At 38.7% G+C, this 15,179-nt stretch overlaps 1 protein-coding gene and 1 non-coding gene across 3 annotated transcripts; both read left to right on the forward strand.

The window, feature by feature from the left end:
- The first annotated feature begins 6,604 nt into the window (after nt 1-6,604).
- On the forward strand, nt 6,605-8,230 carry LOC103969629 (homeobox-leucine zipper protein HOX20). 2 transcript variants are annotated; one of them, XM_018819786.2, is made up of 3 exons: nt 6,605-7,035; nt 7,134-7,522; nt 7,622-8,230. In XM_018819786.2, the coding sequence occupies exons 1-3, from the start codon at nt 6,981-6,983 to the stop codon at nt 8,069-8,071; spliced, it is 894 nt and encodes a 297-aa protein (XP_018675331.2). In that variant the 5' UTR covers nt 6,605-6,980; the 3' UTR covers nt 8,072-8,230. The 2 variants fall into 2 exon arrangements, with proteins under 2 accessions (XP_018675331.2, XP_009381489.2); XM_009383214.3 differs by having other exon boundaries at nt 6,608-7,035; nt 7,137-7,522.
- Nucleotides 8,231-10,455: 2,225 nt separating this feature from the next.
- LOC103969630 (uncharacterized) lies at nt 10,456-14,826 on the forward strand. Its single transcript, XR_010480192.1, has 3 exons — nt 10,456-10,612; nt 13,047-13,243; nt 13,319-14,826. It is a non-coding gene; the product is annotated as an uncharacterized LOC103969630 (transcript).
- Nucleotides 14,827-15,179: the final 353 nt, after the last annotated feature.

Raw genomic sequence — 15,179 nt, forward strand, 5'->3', positions numbered from 1 at the left:
AGACCTCGTAAAGTTAAAGGGAATCCCTCACCTACATATCAGTGTAAGAAGACTTTAAACTCCACTGGTGAGTGAAACTTTATTATGGTTCTTTTTGTAGCTTGCCTTCCTCTTTGTTGCTCTTTCTCTTTGCACTCTTTTACTGCCACCACGTTACTTGGCAAAAAGATACATTCGGAATCAATCTCGTAAACTACTGTACCTTTTTTTATCTGCACCTTCTAATTACACCTTCCTTGTGAATTGCAATAGATGCTGAAGCATTTATCCCCCCTCAAAAGCAGTAAATCTTATATAGCAGAGCAGATTGGCCTTTTTTTCATTCCATATTCATGCCACAATTGCTTGATTTAGACCAACAAATCATTGCACTGCAGTAGAACTTTTTTATATTTGTTCAGATAAACCTGCTTTTGTAGTCAGTTGCTAATGATTCGGTAGTTGATCCCAAATCATAGGAAGTCATGTTTGTTGCTGCCTGTGACAAGGTGGAGAGGCAGAGTCCACTTTTCTCAGTTTAAACAAGACTATTTAGCACATAGAGCTTGAACTATGGCATCTTAGATGGCACCTATCAAACAAACATATCATGAGATTTTTCATGTCCTTTTGTTCTAGGCCCTGAAAAAGATTACTTAGGAAATGGTCAGACCCCATACATGTTTGATGTAGTAATCATAGTTCGAGAGAAAGCAAGATAAAGAAAGTGCCATCATGTCCAAACCTGGGACAACACTACTCAGTAGGTTTCACACCAGTGAATCTTTTGTGGCCTCATTCCATGACAAACAAGTCTGCCACACCCAATGAGATAAAAAAACTGTATGTAATCAATTCCAAAGCAAAAAGAAACCTCCATGGTTTGCAAACCTTGGATCTGGGTCCCATGGTGGTGTTCACCAGGGCTTTTCTACTGTGCTAAGTGGAAGATGACTGCACCCACACCTTTCTCCACCACTCGAAGCAAAGGAAAACAAATTGCGGAAAGGTTCCATGTCATGTAATCTCATGTTAGCCATCCACCTAAGAAATCTACATGCTTCTTTATTCTTTTGACAAATCTTTTCTAATCTATGATCTTCCCAATCCAAATAAGAAGCTGGATCAAACATTTGTCTTCTCTTGAACCTGTGCTAGCTTTTATTCAATGTGTGCATACACTCTACCAAAAAAAAGGATAAGTTGTACATTGATTTTTTTAATAAAAAAGGCTAACTAATAGATTTAAGATCACAAAAAAGTTTGGACAACAATATCAGAATTTTAACTTGGTTCTTGACTTGTATGTCCTTATCTAGATAGAATATGACTTTCTGCAACTTGTATCCTTTCAATTTTGTGGTATGCAATATGTATGGCATCATCATCCTGTCAGTCCAAACTGAACAATCTCCAACCAAATGCAGCATTACCATATCTATCCACTTCTTGATTTAATTGCTAATTACCAAAAAAACTTAAAGGTGTTGACGTGACCAACAGAAATCTTTGGACGATCATTACAGTAAATTGGAAGCTTTTACGCAATTATCTACTTAATGAAGTCTCTTTGTGCTAGCATGGCCTCGTATTGAAACCCTCCTTGTCGCGCTACTATAAATCTGGAATGTAGACCAGCTTTCATCAAATTTTCTACTCGCATCTTTTAATTGAGTGAACTTCTCATCCTCCAATATGTATCAGTTCTGAAACTTAGGACGTCCGAAAAAACAAAAAGAAGAGACAACAAGAGAAGAAAGTAATCCTCCTTCCATTACTGAAGAAACTTTCCTTTCTTCAAGATAGTGTGAGCCAAGCTCAAAGAACTGAAAGCATTTTCCTTAGCCAAGAAGAAATGTGTCCTCTCCTAGCATCTGTTTTATGCAGTTGACATTGAATAGACTGTCAGCATCTGTTTGTGAAGAGTCTCTGCTTTCTCCAAAGTGGTATAACTGAAAAGATGCACTCTTGGTAGAAAACAGTTCTCTCCAAGTGTCTATTCTCCAAAGTTGGCAATGAATAGTCTAATAGTTTGGCTGTCTCTCTGCAAAAGTTACACTATACAACTTTCTAAGATCCATATGCTATATATCACATCACCACAGCATCAAACACTAAGTTTGGTAGCTTATGGATGTGCTGAGAAAGATTAAAGACTATATGTTGGTTGGAATTGGGAGTAGGCTTAGATTGCAACTGAGGCTAAGATTTACAATCATTGTTAATCTTAGGCAATGTAGATACTCGACATTTACCTCGAAAAAAGATTACACATGTTATCATAAAAATGATTGCAACTTCAATGCTTCCTTTTCATAATGTATCTTTACAAATGATCATGTAGGATGTGAACTTGAAGTCAAGATCTGGCAATGGTGAAATCAACATGGGAACATGAAATGCACAGTCCCTTATCATTTTTGAGGCAGCTTCCTTTTTTGCTTGTTCTAATCAAATCAGTCTTTTTTTTGTCAATCTCACAAAAAAAGAACTGAGCTCAGGAGCTGTCCCAACTCTCTTGGCAAATCCCTACCTACAAAGTTCACTTGGGGTGAGTTGGGACTTGGCTAGTCTCATCTTCCATCCACCTACCACCTCCATTGTTCATAACCTGCAGCCATTTCAATTTTCCCAGTCTCCTACTTGTATTGAAAATACAGTTCCTCATCTAATGCTTGGTTGTTGGATGCATGGTTAAAGAAGCACATGCAACATGTGAACCAAACATAGAGTACATGCATTTGTAATATATGAATAAACCATCATAAATATGTCTTTTTAGGATAGAATGTTGAAGGTGTCAAAAGTTTTAGAAAGCATGTGCAACAAATGTCTTCCACTTTCAAACTTATAAGACAATGGGCACAGGAAACAACATTTGAGGTGGTTAGATATGAACTTAAGTTTAAGATTGATGGGAGATGTTCCTTCAAACATCTCCTATCAATAAAACTGTGTATATTGATCCTTCTTGCTTCTCTCTAGACTTGAATTTTAGGGAAGATTTTATGAGTATATCATGCGAAGATAATATTAAATACCTATTATCATAGAAATAAATATAATATGTCAATATCATCTTAATATAAAAAATTATATGTTTAGAAGGCAGCATCAACCAATTCATTTGGTCTTTCATGCCATGAGATATAACAAAATTGGTTAGTATTATGTCACACTCTAAATTATTAGAGGAGTTATGAATATAACAGTTTAACTCTTATTGAATATAACATATTTGAAATTTGACTCTTCTTAATCAAGACTCATTTAGATTTGATTACATCCATAAATTTTATGTTGACGAAAGATAAGATCAAAGAAAATCATTTAAAATGATATGTTTAAGAAATCTATGGGCGTAGTAGTCAAAAGAGGTAAAATGATAAATATTAGTAGTACGAGGAGAGATAAAGAAAGACCTAAAAGAATCTTAATAAAAATTTAAATATTTTAATTTTAACTAAATATATGGTTTTTTAATCGATCTCAAATAGTTGAGACTTACAGTTTTATTATTGTTGTTGTTATATAAAATTTTAAGACTTATATTAGTAATTTAAATTAGATGAACACGCCAACTAATTTGGATAGTACACTATAAATAAATGTAATGATATGTATTACCATATTATTATTTTTTTACAATTATATATATTTTTCTTGGTCTTCTCTCTTAAATACTCTCTTTCATCGCCTTCCTATTATTTTTTGTTTATATTTGTTTTTGACAGTATAGGTTTCTAAAAATATTGAATATTTTTTCGTTCAAAAATAGGTTAATAATTTTGATTAGAACATGACAAACTTCCATTAGTATTATAAGAAATTATTTGCCATAGTTATTTTTATACAATTGTCCCCAATATAAATCCTTGATGTATTGGCATCAACATGACATTCTGTATGACATATTTTGTATCAATGGAAAAAACATTTGATTGATTATTTTGAATCTTGAATTGGCTAATCAGTAACTATAATGATTTTTAGAATTTTAAAATAAATTATAGTGATGTCAGTATAAACAATCAGTTGATTAATATTTTTAGAAAACATCCATTTGGATGACCAAAAAATAATTCATACATCAGTATCACTCCATCAAGAATTTATGGCATATATAAGTCCCTACAATATTATTAGTTAAAAATATATATAATTTTAAAATTTAAAATACCCTTATTTTTTATCCATTTTTTTACATTTTTCACCGCACTTTTCGATCTTAAAAAGAAACAAATACTTTAACAATTACATCAGATATACAAAGAGAATCAAAGATTTGATGTCATCATAGAAGAAGCTCACAAAAGAGCCACATAAACTCATGAACATTAATAATGTCAATTGGAAGTTCAAAATCATTAAAATATTAACTATAATGATTTTTAGAATCTTAAAATACAACATGAATGTGCCAAATTTAAAGAAATTAAAGGGGTAAGTATATAAATAATTAAAAACACTCCATTCTTTCATCACCATCAGTAAGTCGAATCCCTGAAGCTGATCTGACCATATATTGCCCCTCTCTCATATTGTATTTGATAATATCAATTTGATGTGATGGGCATCGGATTAATGTTTCTATATATATACATATATATATATATATATATATTGTCAACCAATGAATAAAATACATAGCTGACCAATGAATTGAAGTTTAATTAATCGACATCATCGCATCTCAATCTTTTGGGACATTTGGTACTTTGACCAACCGACCAATATGAACTCTCTCTTTCTTCCTCTCCTTTCCATCCATCGTTTTACTATCAATCTAGAATTCCATAGCCACATCATGACAATGAAGAGAGAGTTGTTTTCTTTAATGAAAATATTAAAATAGTGTTTGATTTCTTGGACAATGTTTAAGTCACGGATATTGACACCATTTCACTGTCATATGGTTCCACATAAACATCAAAGCATCACAATTTACTCCACTTTCAAACACCTAATTTAACCCCATTCTAGTATGACATGAATTCAAATATAAATATTTTTCTTTTGTCATAATATTTCACATTAATTGAGTGATCATAAATGCTGGATGTTTTAGGAAGCACAAAATAAGAGTGGATCCTTTGATTGGAACTCTTCAAATTAAACTGATTCAACTGTTGCCTTCCAGAAAATCCACTTCTCAGTAGAAAATGATGGTGAAATTTAATTACTTATTGAATATATATATATATATATATATATATATATATATATTTTTTTTACTAGACAAGAAGGTTAAATTTATGCAGTTCTATGCAAGTAGATAAACTATTTCCATGATCCTTTGATTTTTGTTATTTTTTATAAATCCAGTTGTTAATGCTATTTCAGTATTTATAATTGCTAGTGATTTAGTAAATATGATTCATTACAACTCTTTTAGCTGGCAATATTAAAAAAATTAATGTTTAAAACCGAAGGAAATTAATTCCTGTTAAACATGTCATGTTAATACGAGTTAGATGGAATAATATTCTTATTTCAGAAATACTCTTTCGTCACACTCTATAATTAGGATTTCTCATACATTATTGTTCGAGTTCTAAAACTTTATTTACGATCGATCTAGTTTGAGCATTGGCATGCCCCCATGCTAGTTTTATAGTAATGTTCGTGACACGAAGGGCTCGAGAGAGGAGCATCGACATAATCGGATATTTCGTTCTACGGAAGAAAAACAGCCAAGTCAAATTGAATTGATCCCATTAATGAAGCTATAATAAGTCAAAGAAAAATATTATATTTTTCTACTCGTCTAAGCATTTATTCCACGAGAAACTTGAGTTCTATAGAGGCAGATTTGAAGTCGTTCTACTTCCTGGCTTTCATTACACCAAACACACCGACCGCTGAATGCGTACAATTCTCCCACCATTTTCGAAGAAAATTGTCACTAAACACTTTTGAGTGTTACGATGATTTCAAAAGAATTTTTGTGTAATACAATTGGATGAAACATTTCTATTCTATAATAGTCGAGCTATTATTGATCATTGCTATGGCTTCATTATTATTCGTTGCAAAGTAGAAGAAACATTAACAATCATAAAGTCTTATATGTTATCATCCTAAGCATTTATTTTTCCAATCGAAAAAGAGAAGAGATTATTCTTCACATAAAATTTGATATCATATGTGCTTAAAATGAATTCTTCTACGAATAGATAAATAATGGATCATATTCAAATTCGATTGAAGGAAGAGATAAATATCGATATTATAATAAATTTTACCTTCTCTGTAGAAAAAGAATTGGCAATAAATGTATTTTAAAGGAATAAAATATTTACTTTAGTTAAATGGATAAGTAAGCATGTTCCAAATATGTATTAATATCAAATAGAGCTAAACCATGTTCTTTTTTTTCATCGAGGAGTTGAGGTATCAAAATTGATATTAACATGGTCTTGAAACAAATATGTATGTGTTGGTGTATATATGTATATCAAGATCTAAATAGGTTTTAGAAAATGTTATATTTACATTATATTATGATAGTATTGAAGAGAAAAGAGTGACAAAATCTTCATTTTATTGGGGTTTCATTTCAAGCTCTCATTTCAGTTCCATTTCCTCCTATACAAAAGGGCTTTGATGCTGCCTTATATTATTTATAGGCACAGGGAGTCACCCAGCTCTCAGTTCTGCCATCTCTCTCTCTCTCTCTCTCTCAGCCTATGTGATACTGAGCTATGACGAGTCTCAGGGAGCAGGTAGTTTATGGTGATGGGTTCTGAGGAGATGGAGCAGGAGAGAGGAAGAGCGGTCGTGGAGGAGACCACCCACCTTCCCTCCGCTACTCTTTCTCTCACACCCACACAACTGCTTCCTCGGCCGGTGATGATGAGAGTCATCCACACTCGCCTCCCTTAGAACAACAACAACAACAACAACAACAACGCTTGTCTGAGCGTGAGACATACAGTGCCTTCGTTTTCTTGGTTCCGCATCACTACCTCTGGCTTTTGCATCCTTCTACAAGACCAGACATGAAGAGAACGCTCGGTACCTCAGATAATTCTCTGATCCACAACTGCTCCTCCGGTACTTGTTGCCCAACTCTTCTTGCTTCTCAGATCTCTTTGTCATCGTGTATAAATCTCGAAAGGAAAAGAAGCGAGAGCTGATGACGTCTTGGTTAGCAGGAGAAGACCAGGAAGACGTGTATGGCGGAGACTTCCAACCGATCATGGAAGGGCTGGACGAAGACGACGGCGGCGGCGACGAGGAGCTGTGTGCCGCGGCGGCGGCAGGGGGAGGAGCGAAGAAGCGCCGGCTGAGCACGGAGCAGGTCAGAGCTCTGGAGAAGAACTTCGAGGTGGAGAACAAATTGGAACCGGAGCGCAAGGTGCGGCTGGCCAAGGAGCTCGGCCTTCAGCCCCGGCAGGTGGCCGTCTGGTTCCAGAACCGCCGAGCCCGGTGGAAGACCAAGCAGCTGGAGCACGACTACGCCGCACTCAGGACCAGCTACGACGCGCTCCGCCTCGACTTCGACTCCCTCCACCGCGACAAGGAATCGTTGCTCTCGCAGGTGAACTGCGCAAACCATCCGGAAACCGATCCCGGACTTTATTGATTTGTTGTACGACGTGAAATGAACCTGATCTCCTCATCTTCCACCACGGCGCAGATAGATGATCTGAAGGCGAAGTTGGCCGAAAACGAGGGCTTGAGCTTGAGCTTCTCTTCCTCGGCGAAAGAAGGGCCGGCGGTCCCCGAAACCGCAGCCAAAGCCCCGGAATCGGAGGACCCACCACCGGTTGCGATCTGCAAGGACGGATCGTCGTCCAGCGACTCGAGCGCCGTCGTGAACGACGCAGCCGTAGCCAACGACGAGAACAGCCCTCAGTTGACCACAGCCTCCGATATGTTTTCGGCAGCGACGGCAGGGGCGTCCGGGGACCTCGGCAGCGATTCGTCCATGTTGCTGAATTCGGACTCGAGGCCGAGGTTCTTCTGTCAGCACCACGAGGTCTTGAAGATGGAAGAGGAAGAGCTCCTCGGTGAGCCCTGCTGCAGCTTCTTCTCCGACGAGCAAGCGGCGACGCTCAACTGGTACTACTCCGACCATTGGAACTGACTCTCGAGTGTGTGCAGGGGGGGGGGAGGGGCCGAGAATAATATCCAAAAATTGGAGGGTCTTTTCATAAAAGTTTTGTTAAATACGATTGTATGTACCACTCGCTTCAAATATTATATTTTGTAGAGCCAAAACAAAACAAAACAAAATCTTTGAGCCCTATAGAAGCGTGAGAACAGATGGGAGAAAAAAGGAATTAAATATTTTAAAAAGAAGCAATTTTATTAGAAAATTATTAGGCAAAATGTTAATTAATTTGGATAATTTTAAATTTGGGTAAAGTAAACAAACCTCTTTAATCCTCATCAAAATATATGCAACCAATCACATGGGTCCTTTTCGTGAAGGGCAGTATCCTTCCCTCCCTCCCTACTCAATTAAATTAGTAGTGTCGTCTGCTGCATGGTTTTGGTGACATTTGCCACCAACATAATTTCTCATGTCAATCCTGAAAAGAGAAATCAAATCTAAAACTCGTGTATCGTAAAACGATCGAGCGAATCAAGGCGTTCGCTGGCTCGGTGGAGCAGCCAACTCCGGCATTGCGACTTGGTTTGGAGGTTTCCGTGACGTGGCCTCGGGTGCAGTCAACAGCCCCCATTTGTTTGCATTCGGTGGTGGGACCAATTTGGGCATCTCGGCCACGCTACACACGGACAGAGGAGGCATTACCTTTCCCATTGGTCCTTGTCATCGTCTTTGAGTCACGAATAAATCAACGTGCCGTGGGCTCCACACGATGGGGATTTCAATGAGGATGGAAAAGTACTCCTCTGTTGATTAATGAAGATCTAATGTATATATATATATATATATATATATATATATAACTCGCATTTTACAGTAATATCCAGCTAAACCATGAGACTTAGATCAAGTCGTCGAGTCCAATTTACTGCTATCTCAAAAATGTTAAATGTCGGAGGAGGCGTAACGGGCGAAATATCCCGTTATGTTTGTGGGAAGAGAAGCACGAAAGAGACTGACCATCTCCTCCGCCCTCTCCGGCCTCGCCATTTTTCCTCGGCAGATTCTCCTGCGAAAGCTTGACAACAACACTGCCTTGTTTGGATGTGCGAGTCAGAGACACGCATTCAATGCAAGCTGTCATCGGCATGCCCTGTTGGTGGAATCACATGCTCCTCCTCCGTAGAGTTGCTGTCACACCTCTCTCTCTCTCTCTCTCTCTCTCTCTCTCTCTCTCTGACCTGTGATCCTCTCTTCATCACTATTGTAAGAGGAATCTGCCTGCCTTGGTTCTCGGTGGTGAAGCATTTCGGAGCAAGGATAGCCAAGTAGATGATATTATAATAAATACTTAGAAGCGTCAAAGCAGGCTAAGCGATAATATTTAATGTCCGAGGGAATAACCTATAGGTATATTGTTAGTCTAAATAACCTTAAGCCGTGGCCTCGAGATCGACGTGGCTCGGTTCGGGTCCGAACGTCGGGATCTCTCCGGGGCATGCCTCGAGCTCGTGGGGTCGGTCCGGTGCGATGGTCCGATCGGGACGGGGTCGCCGTCTCCTCCGGGCAGGGGCTCGTCGTCCGCGCAGTCGGCGGGGACCCTCGGCTTTGCACCTGCACAAAGATCGAGTCGGGAAGCTCGACCTAACCCCTCCGACGATCAAGTTAGCAGAAGATGTGGAGGGGGTTTCATGAGAAGAAGTGTTTTGTGTCTCTCCCCTCTGTCCTCCTGCTCGTTCAGAGTGCGAGGGTATTTATAGGGAGGCTTACTGTTTCCTGATATGTCCACTTGCAGGGGGCAGGCTGGTTGCGTCTGACATTGGTTTGGCGTGGCGCGAAGAGCCGAGTCTGAGTAGGTGTTAATGCGCCTCGACCAGTGTTGCGGTCCGTTTGACCGGGAGCCGTCGCGTCGTTCGAGGCGTGAGGCGTCATTTGATATCAGTCGGGTTTTATCATAATTACTATCCTCATCATATATAATATAGCCATATAACTTTCCAACCGAAATCGAATTAATCTAAAATCAAAATCGAGATGATTTAGTTTGATTGGGATCGCTAACAATTAGAATCGACGATTCTGGTTTGAAAATTCATTTCGGCTTTAATTTAATTTTTCTTAATCGGAAATCAAAGTCAAATAAATAAGAAATTTTGACTTCATAATGGGTAAGTTAATGAAATATATTTCCTTCACATTAAGAATTTAAGAGCAATCGGTCCATTTCAAGCTTACTTCTTAATGTTCATTTTAATGCACTAAGCAATAGCTAATGCTTCAAGGTAGTAACACTCTCTCAAGTGAACTGAACGGGCCTCGGCGCCGAGGTGGGACAAGCGCAGCCCACCTGATTAAAATCAGACACGACTGTCTTGGATCTGAGCCCAACATAAGTCACGGGATCTGGTTCGATCGAACCAAATGAAGGAATCCCCTCTCTCACACGCAACTAAATCAATGGACACGCGTGCCATGAGAAGACTCCTCGAAACCTAATCGGCCAACGGCGGCAGCGTCTTCCTCTCCATCGGCGAATGGCGGCGGCAATGTCTTCCTCAAGCGGGCTCATCGTCGGTATCTCTCTCCTCCTCCTCCTCCTCCTCCTTTGCCGTCGCCCACACTTCCCCAACCGCCTCCCTCCATCTTCCCGCCCCCACCTTCGCCGCCAGCGTCACCTCTTCTTCGCCTCGTCGTAGCCGTCTTCCCGCTTCCTCCATGCGCCGGCGTTTTCCCTTCTCCTCCCGACGTCGGCGTCTTCTTTCTGTGTCATCCTTTCACCCCCGCGGCCAGCGTCTTCTCCCCCTTCGCTTCGCTGCAGCCGCCCCAGCAACCCAACCGACAAAGACAGCCACCCCAACCGACAGCAACCCTCTCCCGTACCTCCTCCTCCCTCTCCTTCTCCTCGGATCCTTCATCCTTGCCCCCCTCCCAACTGACAGCAACCCCCTCTTCATCCTCCTCCTTCTACGTAAATTGTTTTATTAATATAGATTTGAACAAGCATTATTTGGTCCTTTAAATGAATACTATGTTTCTTTTTTTGTTTTAGCGATTATATCTATTAATCATGATGTATACTTTTAAAATTTTAAGAACCATCTCTCGTCACTAGGGCCACCGCCTAGGCAAGCACCTTAGCGTCTCGGGCGTTTTGATACCTTGGCGTCGTTTAATGTCTCTCGACCTCGAGCACACTGCTATAGACACAACTTGGTTCCATTTAATTATTGAGACCCATGCATGTTGCCACACTTGGTCGATGTTAGTTTTCATGCTTGGTCCTTTTATGTGCATGTTTGAATTCATCTGAACCAAATTGAGCACATCACAGCTCCACAAAAAATCATTGAATTTGAGCTGCATTGGTTATATATGTATTCTAAAAATGTTATGAGATTCAAGTGAGATTGTCTTGATTCAATTTTAACCTAAACATGTTTCAGCTGCATTCCCTCACATCAAGTTCTATGCTTAAACTAACCTGTCCGTGAGTCCCTCATGCATAATGTCTGCCTGCATGTACACGTTTGATTGCATGCCATTATTTTATTATATCAATCTTTTGATTCCATTATTAATTTTTTGTTGCTTACCACATAAGTCGGTCGGTTCTCAAATGGTTATGAATGCCAAATAAGTTTGTAATGTGACTTTTGATTATCGTTACCTATTTGTTGCTCAGACATAATAATACATGTGCAATTTAGTTATCAGATAAAACCACGCACATGGGAGCATTGCACATATTTCCTGTCTGTTTTTGGCTCTTGTGGTAACTTCATCAAATGCGTGCTGATTCTGGTGTCGTGCATTGAACCACAGTAATGAATTGTTGTACCTCCTTTCGCATGTATACTAATTATACATACAGAATGCATTTATATATTCAATTTTGAGGCTAAGAGATTGTCTATATTAATGGATTTGGAGAGGGCAGTTAGGTACTAGAAGCTATTAGGAACTGTCACTGTATCTTAATGCTATCCTCTGTCACTAAAAGTACACGCTGAGTGAACAATTAGAATGTGGCATGATTTCCGAACCCCAAAATAGACCCAAAATCTCAATGTGTTTGGTTAGATATAACCTTACATCTTTATGTCGGCATAATGTGGTCTCCTCTGCAGGCTGATAGTAACTCTCTTGGCAACTTGATACATGTTTGTACATCAAAGCATATCGGTGTGCTTATATTTGAATTACCATTCTTGTATTTATACTAGTAGCAATAGAAAAACATTTAAATGTTCTTAATTCAACCGCAGGTGTTTTCTTACACAGTGTTCATTGACGCAAAAGATGCATATAGCTGATCATGAATAGTTACACTATGACTTTTATTGTTGTTGTGCTTGTTTGCACTTGCTGGTTTTATTGGGAAATTCTCACTGATTTAGGCTATGTTGGTGAAACTTCTCAATAAGAAATATTTTTTTTCTTTATTAATGACATCAAGATATTTTCTAATACTGTAGCTGAAGCTATTTGCACGAGCAGTCTTTCTATAAAATTAAGTTCCTTTATCAACATAGAACCAAATAAACTAGTAGCATTTCTTGATCAAGGCGGCTTTCTTACCTCTTGGTTCATTTTTCGGAAAATCTGTTGCCTTTCTCAGGTCTTTCAGCGAATTTGTAATTTTTTGTCAAGTTGTATTAACAATGGCATCTTTAGCATGTTGAACCTCACAGGTAACTTTTTTGTTAATTTCTTAAACAGTGTCTTTTCTACTTACCTGTCTTTCTAGACTTGTAACTAGGTCATCTCTTTACATTCATGATGAAAAGGTTCGATTATTCTGCAAGTGCTCACTTGAAATGTTTCAGGTTTTAGTTGTAGTAGGACATTAGTGAATCTGATGTTAGATAAAACAGTATGCATCTTTGACTTAGTCTGAATTCTGAAGTACCCCTTGCAAGTCATTGACTGATGTTCAACCTATTAGTACAAACTTGAATATCATCCGTATATGATCAACGTAATGAATGCCGTTGCCACTCTTATGCAGCATGTTTGATGAAGATACATTTGATATGATTTTCTAATTGCTGCTGGGATATAGTGTGCTTCACAGTTTCTAAAGCTCCTAACTACAATAGAGAAATAATGGAAGGTAGTGTCAGTGCGCATGTGTCACATCAAGCCATTGTTTCAGTGGTGTAGAATTGCATGGATGGAAGTGTGATAATAAGTAAATTATCCAAGGTATTCTTAATCAACTCTCATACACAATTTAGAGATTTATCTCTGAAAGAAATGGCTTATGGAAACTGAATGCAGGTGGATTAACATGAGTGGTAGAGGAATGTCGTCGGATCAGATGATTAGTTGAAAGTTTTCAACTTCCTTCTGGTTGGAAGCAGGTACAGAAAATATATATAGTTTTGGTGCCCTCGATTTGAGGTAGAAGAGGAATCTGAACATAGAGCATCCAGCAATAAGACTACTTTTCTTCTATTTTTCTGCAAACAGTACGTGATACTGCTTCAAAAGATCATGTTTTTGGTGCAAAAGAGGCTCTTTTGCTATCTGCCAAGTAACAAGTCCACTATCCATCTTTCCTCCTATCAACTTTGCGGTCTGTTTAACTTCTCCACTGCTAAAGACCAAAGTTCAGAGCATAGTTCCAACTTTATAGTGGTCGACTCCCTTCATTCATGTGAACTTTCCTCAGAGAAGGCTGCAAAAAAAGCCAAGTATCACACCTGTCACAAAAATTCTTCGAGTCTTTCCATTGAGTTCTTTAAGCAGAGCGGTTGGAGTGATGCACAAGTCATGAAACTTATCCGGAAGTCACCGCTGTTGCTGCGTACTAACGTAGAGACTGTCCTGAAACCCAGAATGAGATCTTTGAAGGACATGGGATTTTCTGACACTGAAATAGTTCAGCTGGTTTCATCATGTCCATCTGTACTCCTTTTACGTGATATCCAACCAAAGATCGACTTCTGGAGGTCACTACTTGGTTCTAATGAGAGGTTACTGAATGCCTCTAGGAGGAACATGTTTCTACTTGGTTCTAGCATGGATCGGAAGATAGAACCTAATGTATCTCTCTTAAGGGAATGTGGCATCAGTGACAAACGCATCGTGTATATGGTGATGACAACGCCGGCCATTATGGGTCGATCAAACAAATATATGAAGGAAGCTATCAAATTAGTTAAGGAGTTGGGTGTGCCATGTAACTGTAGAATGTTCCCTTATGCACTTAGTATAGTCACCGGCATGAGCCGATCCAGGTTTTATGATACCTTTGCAACCCTGATGAACTTTGGGTTCTCCCTGCAAGACATCATAGCTGTATTCAGGAAGCATCCAACCATTTGGTATTTGTCAAAGAAGAACATATGTGACAAGATGACTTTCCTGATGAAGGAAGCTGGTTGTGAGCTGACATATATCATTTCCCATCCTTTGATTCTTGCATACAGCTTGGAGAAGAGGTTGAAACCTCGATATGCAATTCTGAATTTTCTTGAGCAGAATAAATTGCTGGATAAAGTATATAGCCTGATGTCCATGATAATGCTATCGGAAAAGAAGTTCCGAAATAAATTTCTTTTCCTGCTTCGCGAGGAGAAATCTATTGCTCTATATGATTCCTATTTGAAATCTGTTGCTCAATAGGATTCCTATGTTGCTGCTGGGCATGGAAAGCACCATGTTGTTTCGGAAAATTAGGATTGCATGTGCTTCCTCAGACAAAGTGGGAACTTAATGCACACTTATTTAATCATGTTAAATTTGTGACAATTTAAATTCTCCAAGGAGCTTCTTTTCTTTTATTCTTTGGTACAACAAAAGATACGGATTCTTTTATGCAGAAATATAGTGAACCAACGGGGAGAAGTCTTTACTTAAGAAAGATATAAAGGTAACTAAAATATTTCAACTCTGTCAGCTATCTGTGTCAACTTGGCATCAGTCGTATTAATTTAGATGATTGAGAACTTGTTAATTATGAGAGTATGAATAGGGACTAATATATGATAGTAAAGAGTTAATTGTGTGAGGGCTTTCTTTGTCATAATCCCATCACCTCTCCACCGGCTCTAAATTACATCTCTATTTATATGGAATGAAACCTCTATTGTTACATGTTGTTAATCGTGGACTAATATATGATAGTAAAGTGTGA

Source organism: Musa acuminata, chromosome BXJ1-10 (assembly GCF_036884655.1).
Source record: "Musa acuminata AAA Group cultivar baxijiao chromosome BXJ1-10, Cavendish_Baxijiao_AAA, whole genome shotgun sequence".
Lineage (NCBI taxonomy): Eukaryota > Viridiplantae > Streptophyta > Magnoliopsida > Zingiberales > Musaceae > Musa > Musa acuminata.

Bases quoted from the DNA above. Each gene is read 5' to 3' on its own strand.
- LOC103969629 (XM_018819786.2), top strand. From the start codon at position 6,981: ATGAAGAGAACGCTCGGTACCTCAGATAATTCTCTGATCCACAACTGC. The intron at 7,036-7,133 runs GTACTTGTTGCC...CGTCTTGGTTAG, and splicing joins GATCCACAACTGCTCCTCCG to CAGGAGAAGACCAGGAAGAC. The intron at 7,523-7,621 runs GTGAACTGCGCA...ACCACGGCGCAG, and splicing joins AGGAATCGTTGCTCTCGCAG to ATAGATGATCTGAAGGCGAA.